The 8,974-nt window shown below is 46.0% G+C and overlaps 1 protein-coding gene and 1 non-coding gene across 2 annotated transcripts in view; one reads left to right on the top strand and one right to left on the bottom strand.

Moving 5' to 3' along the window:
- The window catches only part of LOC111815574 (DEAD-box ATP-dependent RNA helicase 42-like), a 19,470-nt gene extending 14,522 nt beyond the window's left edge, over positions 1-4,948 (bottom strand). The window contains exons 1-2 of the mRNA XM_023710595.1: positions 2,549-4,948; positions 1,127-1,216 (exon numbers count right to left, since the gene is read on the bottom strand). Of these exons, the coding sequence (XP_023566363.1) occupies positions 3,041-4,948 (1,908 nt within the window). The 3' untranslated portion in view covers positions 1,127-1,216; positions 2,549-3,040. The remainder of the gene's footprint in view (positions 1-1,126; positions 1,217-2,548) is intronic.
- A 3,829-nt stretch (positions 4,949-8,777) lies between these two features.
- LOC111815604 lies at positions 8,778-8,884 on the top strand. Its single transcript, XR_002820279.1, has one exon. It is a non-coding gene; the product is annotated as a U6 spliceosomal RNA (small nuclear RNA).
- The last annotated feature ends 90 nt before the right edge of the window (positions 8,885-8,974 follow it).

Below are 8,974 nucleotides of genomic sequence, written 5' to 3'. Positions count from 1 at the left end.
TCTCACTATGTAGAGCATACTCATAGTGATTCTTTTGTTTTCGGCCTCCCAAGTGCTAGGATTACAGGCACACACCACCACATCCAGTCTCAGTGTGCCCCAGGGGTGGGGCCAGCATGGCATGCCAGGGATTGAATCCTGGTCCCTGTGTCTGCTATCCCCTGAGCTATCTGGCCAGCTCTTATTCTTAATTTTTGAATTTGTTAAATTAAAAAAATGTTGGAGGCCGGGGAGATGGCTCAGTAGAATAAGTGCTTCCCTGGCAAGTGCAAGGGGCTGAGTTCAATCCCCGGTTCTACAAAAAAAAAAAAAAAAAAAAAAGTTTTCTTAGCAAGTTCCTACTACACACCCTACTTGGGGACATGTAGGGAATTTTTATTCTTAGGAAATTTGTACTTAAACGTATAAAAATAAAGCAAATACTGCAAACTGTTATCAAGTATGGAATCTAGGAAGAGAATATTCAGGTTTTTCATTTTCTCTAATGTTTCCAGTTTTCTGTGTAAATTAAAACACTTAAGACAAATGTGCTTGTACACACCTGTAAGTCTAGTGCTTTGGGAAGCTGAGGCCGGAGGATCATAAATTTGAGCCCTGCCTGGACAATTCAGCAACTTAGCCAGAGCCTATCTCAAAATAAAAATCATATTTAAAAAGTACGAAGGTTGTAGCTCAGTGCAAAGGCCTGGGTTCAATCTCTAGTACACCAAAATTAATTAATCAATTAAAAACAATTTTAAAAGCTGGACATGGTAGCACACACCTGTAATTCCAGCATGCAGGGGGATTGTTGTGAGTTTGAGACCAGCCTGAGCTACAAAGTGAGTTCAAGGCCAGACTTAACTGCATGTGAAACCCTGTCTCAAAAAGACAAAAAAAAAAAGTTCCAGGCCAGCTTGAGCTACACAGTGAGACTCTGTCTCAAACAAAACAAAAATATACATCAGGGAGAAAAGATAGTAAAGTATTCCTTTAGTCCTATTGACTGCTTATAGCCACTTCTGATGTCTCTGCCCAAGAGATGGATATAATAGTCTAACCTGAACACTGAAGTCTTTTTTGGTTGGGTTCGGGTGGCATCGCAGATTGAACCCAGGGCCTTAAGAATATTAATCTTGTACTTTACCACTGAGCTACACCCTGTACAATCCTGAAGTTTTGACAGATATTCAGGGGGCTTCTCTCTTCCTTGCAATGAGGGTAAAAGGTAGATGACCTATAAAGACATAAAAGATCCCTATGGAGACAGAGAAGGTATGGAAATACCAATTGTTAGGTGAATAATTAAAAGGTCAAAGAGTTCTAATGGTGTTTGTAAATAGGATCACAAGTCCGCATCTTGTACAGCAATTAATCACTAAGAAGAATATATGCAGTGTATTATTTGTTGAAACTGTCCTTCTGATATGATTTGAAACTGTCTCATTGCTATCTGTTTGTCAATAAAACTTTGGAAAAAAAAAAAAAAAGGTCAAAGAGGAAAACAATGCAGGTACAAATAATCAAGACCTCTCAAACCAAGTATTGGCAACATGGAACCCGACAAATCTAGACACAGCTTCCTTGCTGAGAGATTAGTGATGATGAGAATGACCCAGACAAACGAAACCCTGCAGGGAAGCTGCATGAGACAGAAGTGCACAAAAATAGTAGGGGGAAAAAACCATTAAAAATCAGTTAGGGGGGCCAGGGAGATGACTCGGGGACTGGGGAGATGGCTCAGTAGAATAAGCGCTTCCCTGGGCAGCGCAAGAGCCTGAGATCAATCCCCGGTTCCACAAATCAGGGCTGGCCAGATAGCTCAGCGGATTAAAGCACTTGCTTAGGCAGATACAGGGACTGGGGTTCGATTCCTGATGTGCCATGACACCCCCGCCCCCTGGGGCACACTGAGATGGCAATTGAGAGTGAGCATGGTGAGACCCTGTAGACTCTGTACTAAATACATTTAAAAAAAAAAAATCAGCTAACTAGGACCAGCAAGATAGCTCAGCAGACTAAGTGCCTGCTCAGGCAAGCACAGGGACCAGGGTTCGATACTTGGCACCACATGCCTATAATCCCAGTGCTGGGGAGGGTGAAAACAGGAGGATCACTGTAAGTCTGAGCTGCGTAGTGGGACCCTGCACCAAATACATAAAAAAAATAAAAATAAAAGTAAATCAGCTAACTAGTCAGGTATGGCAGCCAACACCTGTAATCCCAGCACCCTGGGAAGCTGAAGCAAGAGAACTGCAAATTCAAGCCCAGCCTGAGGCAACACAGTGACTTAGCCAGGTCTCAAAATTTTAAAAAGAAATTTTTAAAGGGCTGGGAACTAGCTCAGTAATGGCCTAGGTTCAATCCCCAACACCACAAAAACAAGACCCAACATATAAACCAAAAACTAAAGCCAACCAAACAAACAAACAAAATAATCCAGCAAAGTACCTGCCTGACAAGCACAAGGCCCTGAATGATCCCTGGTACCAAAATAAAAAGAAAGAAAGAAAGAAATCCAGCAAACATAATCACCTTTATGGAATGCCACTTACTTTGTTACTCCTACCTCTTAATGTGCTCATTGTCTCTTCTCTTGTCACTTTGAAGCCTGTCATTTTTCAGGATCCTCTCTCAGACTTTCTGCTCATTTCCACCTGCATCTTCTTCACAGCCCTGTTCTCATTCTGGTTGTCCTCACTAGGCATTCTTCTCCATCTGGTACATCCAATCGTGTTCAGAAGAAATTCTTCTAGTCCATCTGGTTTATCTCTCAAATAGCTTTTGAAGAACCCAATATCCAATTTTCCTTTACCCATCAACTCATTACCCACTTTTGTCTGTCTTCTCAAAATGCTCCCATTTTTCCATCATTCTTCTTGACTTCCCGTGGTAATAGCCCCATTTAATGCCCAGTAACTGTCTTAATTCCCACTCTTCTTGGGTCAGACTCTCCTTTCCTCTCTCATTTTTACCCTTTTGACATCAGTAATGTAGTGCTTGACTGTAACTTTTCCTCTTTTACTTTCATAACTGTCTCAGCTTCAATCCTTCAACTGCCTCATTCACTGGGCTCCTCATCTAGTTCTTCTAGCTCATTCAGCATGTCCTTCTTGCCCACAGAAGCAGATTCACCATCAGGCAAGGTATCCTCATCAGCTTCCGCCTTTTCCTCAATCTCTTCTAGCTTTTCATCTGTCTCTCCCACACTTTCAAAAGGAATTTCCATCTCCTCATTGGTAACTTCAATCACTTTTTCATCACTAGTAGCTTCTTTCATGTTTTCAATGTTCTCTTCACTTACACTTTCCATTCTTGAACCTTCCTCCAAATTCTCTGCGCTAGATTCCTGCTCCTCCATTTTATCACCAGTTCTCAAATTTTCTCTGTTGAGCCTTAATTTCTCTCGATGCATCTTTGATTTCTCTGCACTGGATTTCCGCCTGTCTCCCCTTAACACTGGCTTGTCAAAAGTGGACCCCCGCCTCTCTGTCCTGAATATTGGCTTTTCAAAAGTTGACCCCCGCCTCTCTGTCCTGAATATTGGTTTATCAAAAGTGGACCCCCGCCTCTCTGTCCTGAATACTGGCTTCTCTACAATTGATGCCCGTCTCTCTCCTACATGCACCGGCTTCTCCAAAGTGGACCCCCGCCTCTCTGCCCTAAATATGGGCTTCTCTAAAGTGGACCCCCGCCTCTCTGCCCTGAATATGGGCTTCTCTAAAGTGGACCCCCGCCTCTCTGCCCTGAACATAGGCTTCTCTACAGTGGACCGACGCCTCTCTCTAATGGGCCGCTTCTCTACATTGGGCCTCCGCTTCTCTCTTTTGGACTCCAGACTCTCTTCACTGGACCTCTGCTCCTCATCCTGTCCCAGTTGATCCCCTCTGGATCTCATATCCTCTCCACTGGTCCCCACCTTGTCCTCTGTAGAACCCCTCTCTTCAGATGAAGACCCCCTCCTAGACTCTGCTGCCAACTCCAACTTCTCTTCAGATGAAGACTCCCTCCCGGACTCTTCTGCCACCTCCAACCTCTCTTCAGATGCAGACCCCCTCCTGGACTCCTCTGCCACCTCCAACCTCTCTTCAGATGCAGACCCTCTCCTGGACTCTGTTGTCACCTCCAACTCCTCTTCAGACACAGATTCCTCCCTAGATTCTTCTACCACCTCTGCACCAGCTTCAGCCCCAGTTTCCTCTCTGACCTCTTGCATTTCCCCAGTCTCTATCGGCCTGTCTTTGCCCGTATCTGCAGAAGCCTGTGATGCACTTGCTACACTTTGCAGTCCCTTCTCATCCATCTCTGTCTCACTAAGGTCTGACTTTTCTTTCGAGACCGTGGGCCCCAACCTCTCTTCAGATGCTGACTCCCTCCTAACCTCCGTCATCATCTCTGGCCTCTCTTCAGACACAGACTGGACCTCTGCCATCATTGCCTCACTAGATTCAGCCACAGTTTTCCCTTTGGCCTCCTGCAGTTCCTCAGCCTCCCCTGGACCATCTTTCCCCAGGTCTGCCAGAGCCTGCGATGGACTTGTTAAGCTGCGCGGGCCCTTCGCGTCCATCTCCTCTTGACTTACTTCTGATTTCTCTTTCAACACCATCTTTCCTACGGCCTCTGGCCGCCAGTACTCAGACTCAAACTTCGGGTCCCCCATTCTAGGCTTTAGCGTGTTTCTTCCCAGGAGCTCTATTCTTTTCCCAATCACAATGAGCCCATTCCAGGGCATCCATAGTTTCTCCTTCTCTCGCTGCACCTGCGCTCCCTTGCAAGGCGGCTCTGGCGGCCAACGCCTGCGGGCGGCGGTGCGGCCCGGGGAGCCCTGGCCGCGAGCCTTGCTGCGCCCCTTCGCACCCTTAAACGGCTTACCCCGGAGCTCCCGCGCAGCCCAGGGTGGAAACTTCAACGGAATTCCTGTCGCCAAATATATTGTCGTCTGCTCTTGCCCCCAACCCGACAACCCCATTCCTGCTCCCCATTCCCCCAACCCCCCCACCCCCCTCTCACCCCCCCCCCAACCCCCCCACCCCCCTCTCACCCACCCTCGACCTCCCCCTGCTGGCCGCCACCCCGCCCACCGCTTGGAAGGTGGGAGGTGGACTTACTGCGCACGCGCGGGCCGGCCGCATGGCCGTTGGGAGGCGGGATCCTAAGCTTCTTCATCGGTGGACCCACCTGCAGGGAGAGGTCCAGCGAGGACGACACATGACCTGATGACCCTAAATCCCGGACCAACAGCCCACACATCCTCACGTATCCCCTGCTAGTTTTAGTTGAGCTCTTCTTTAAAAGCTGTCCCCGGACACAGGAACAGCAGGCGTTCCAGCCAGTAGCGTTGCGCAGGGTAGACCTAGTAGCCAATCAGAAAGCGAGGCTGGAGCGGCCTAGGTGGGAACTACTTCTGGCTCCCTAGCAGGGAGCGGAGAGAGTGGCCGTCTGTTGCTAAAGATCCTGTGGGGGTACTGACCACACGCGCATGGCCTTGTGTGCTTGCTGTATCACAGCGTGATGGAAGAGCACCAGGAGACTGGGGAGGAGAGTAAGGTAAAGCGAGGAAAGAGATGCAAATCCCTTCTATCTCACTTCCGAATAGCCACTGATTGTCTGGTCCGGACGGAGAGGGAAGGATGGGGCGCCCCTGAGCCACCTACCCGCAGACTGGTGAAGATGCCAACAGAGGCAGATGGAAAAGGAGCCTTCCCTGTCACGCCTCTCCCCAGCACCGACTCACTGATTTAATGTGGAGGAAGAGGAAGGCAGGATGTTAGGAATTGAGAAGGGACTGGCCTCCTCTTTTTCCAAAGTGAGGGAATCCTGTTCAGCACTTAGGACTTCATTGGTATCTTAGTTACTTTTCCCGTTGCTGGAAGATACCGAAAGTTAAAGGAGAAAGTTTTTCTCCAAAGTTAAAGGAGAAAGGTTTATTTAGCTCACAGTCTGTGTAGGTTTCAGTCCATCATCAGCTGGCTGCAAGGCTGGGTGACATCACAAAGGCATTGCAGAAAAACAGTTCATAGTGGGCAGAAGGCAGCAAAGCAAATAAGGGACAGCCACAGCTTTTTCTGACCTTTGTGTCTTATCCAGGTACTTAGAGCAGACAGCACTGACAGCCTTAATCCTTGTGCCCTTCATTGTAGCATCGCGCCAGGAATCAATCCCAGCATCACACAGTCTAGATTCAGCAACCTCAAAAAGTCCCAGCTATGACTGTTTGAGGCTCTTGTTTTTTGGGAGAGGACATCTAGACATAAGGCACAACAATCAGTGTATCCATGTTCATATAGTCATAAAATCATTTATTCATTCTTCTTAATCTTTTTTTTTATTTTCCTTTCAACTTCACTCAACAAATGATGGTTGAACGTCTACATTGTGCCAGAGAGAGGTACACATTTTGGGGGCTGAGAATGAGAGGAAACAGGTATCGTTCATCCTGGAGATCCTGTCTCCCTCAAGCAGCATTGGAGCAGTGTAGGTCAGAGCAGAGATACTGAGACATCAGGAAGAAGCTGAGGTGTGCTGCACCCCTGAGCCGACCGCATGTAGGGGAGTGGTGAAAGGGACTGGATCACCTGCCTTGGGAGTGTCTGAGAAGCCAAGAATGGAAGAGGATCAAAGAAGAGTTTGGAGAAGCATAAGGGACTGAGAGATATAAAGCATAGAACACCAGGTGTCTACTTGAATTTTATTTGTTGAGATAGAGTCTCATTATGAAACCCAGGCCTAAACTCATGGTGATTCCCTCCTTCATGTGTTGGAATTACAGGCATATGCCATCACTCTCTGCTGCTTCAATTTTTATTTATGTTCATTTATACTCATGGTTAAAAATAGATAATACAATCAGTTGAATGTGGTGGCACATGCCTGTAATCCTAGCACTCAGAAGGCTGAAGTGGGAGGATCACTGTGAGTTCCAGGCTAGCCTGGGCTACATAGTTCAAGGCCAGCTTGAAGTACATAGTAAAGCCCTTTCTCAAAATCAAACAAACAGGACTGGGGATATATCTCGGCGGCACAGTGCTTGCTTGGCAAGTACAAGATCCTGAATTCGATTCCCAGTACCCTCCCCCACAAAAATAGATAATACATGGCTAAAGCAAATATATGGTATAATCTAAAACTACAGTAAGCGTTTGAACTTTTTAAAATGTATTACAGTAATCAGGCATGTTGGTGCCTGCCTGTAAACCCAGCACTCAGGAGATAAAGACAGGAGGATTCGCAAGAGTTCAAGGCCAACTTGTATTTATGTAGTAAAACTATCTGAAAAAAAATAAAATAAAAGATATATTGTTACTAGGGGCCGGGGAGATGGCTCAGTGGAATAATCGCTTCCCTGGCAAGCGCAAGGGCCTGAGTTCAATCCCCTGGTTCCGCAAAAAAAAAAAAAAAAAAAAAGATATATTGTTACTAATTCACTTCTAAATACTCTCCCACACCTCTAATACACAATAATGTTTTACTTCTTTTTTTATTTTTGGCGGAACCAGAAATTGAACTCAGACCCTTGTCAGGGAAGCACTTATTCCACTGAGCCATCTCCCCAGCCCCTCACAATAATGTTTTGTTTGTGTTTGTTTCTTTGAGATAGGATCTTACTATGTAGTTCAGGCTGGTCTTGAACTTGTAGTGGTTCTCCTGCCTCATCATCCTAAAATCATATAAAACTTGCCTTAAAGAGGCTTGAGGGCCGGGAAGATAGCTCAGTCAAATAAGTGCTTTCCTGGCAAGCACAAGGGTCTGAGTTCAATCCCCAGTTCCACCAAAAAAAAAGGCTTGGGATATAAGTCAGTGGTAGTGTCCCTGGGTTCAGTCCCTAGTACAAAAAACCTTTATTTTATTTTATTTTTTTATTTTTTGGCAGAACCAGGGATTGAACTCAGACCCTTGTGCTTGCCAGGGAAGTACTTATTCCACTGAGCCATCTCCCCGGCCCCTAAAAACTTTAATCAGGGGCTGGTGAGATGGCTCAGTGGTCTAAAGCACCTACTTAGAACAAGCTTAACAAAGCACAGGGACTGCGGTTTGATCCCCCAGCACCACATGCCAGCCTGCCCCGCCCCCTGGTGGGCTGAGCTGGCCACACACACATACACACACACACAAATAAATAAATGTTTAAAAAAAAAGAAAAAAAAATTTAATCAGTAAGAGATTTACAGGATTTGAAGGACATGACTAATCACTTGATCTAATTGATTTACCTAGAACTCATAGCCAACAGCAGCAGAAAACACATTTTTTTCAAGTGCACAAAAAACAACAACAAGACAATACAAATGCACACGAAACATTTACCAAGTTTTGTTATGTTGGGTTATAAAGAATTAACAGCCAGGTGTGATGATGTGGGCCAGTAATGCCAGTCCTCTGGAGGATTAAGACAAGAGAAGTGTAAGTATAACCTCAAATGGGCAATTTAGCAAGCCTCTATCTCAGAATAAAAAAAGAGATGAGGATTTAATTCAGTGTAGAGCACTCCTGGGTTTAACCAAAATATGCGAAGTCCTTGTACCTCTGGATTCAATCATCAATACTGCAAAGAAAAAAAAAATCAACAAATTTAAAAATTGGGTATGGTGGCACAACCTGTGCTCCCGGCACTTGAAAGGCTAAGACAAGAAGATTGCCTTGAATTTGAGGCCAGCCTGGCTACATCCAGTGGTCAATTCAAGGCCAGGCTGAACCTCACAGTGAGTACCTGTCTCAAAAACAAACAGGAGGGGCCGGGGAGATGGCTCAGTGGAATAAGTGCTTCCCTGGCAAGTGCAAGGGCCTGAGTTCAATCCCCGGTTCTGCAATTGGCAGCACATATACTAAAATTGGAATGATACAGAGAAGATTAGCATGGCCCCTGTGCAAGGATGACACATAAATTCGTGAAGCGTTCCATATTTTTTTGAGCTGTAGGGGACTCAGGTCAACAATTTCTGACATTGCCAGTCAAGCGGAAGACCCAATACTATTATGGGCTACTGGACTCTTTTAG

Source organism: Octodon degus, unplaced genomic scaffold (assembly GCF_000260255.1).
Source record: "Octodon degus isolate 3935 unplaced genomic scaffold, OctDeg1.0 scaffold00018, whole genome shotgun sequence".
Taxonomy (NCBI): Eukaryota; Metazoa; Chordata; class Mammalia; order Rodentia; family Octodontidae; genus Octodon; species Octodon degus.
Note: the sequence above shows the minus strand (reverse complement) of the source record. Positions and strands in the feature narration are given on the sequence as shown.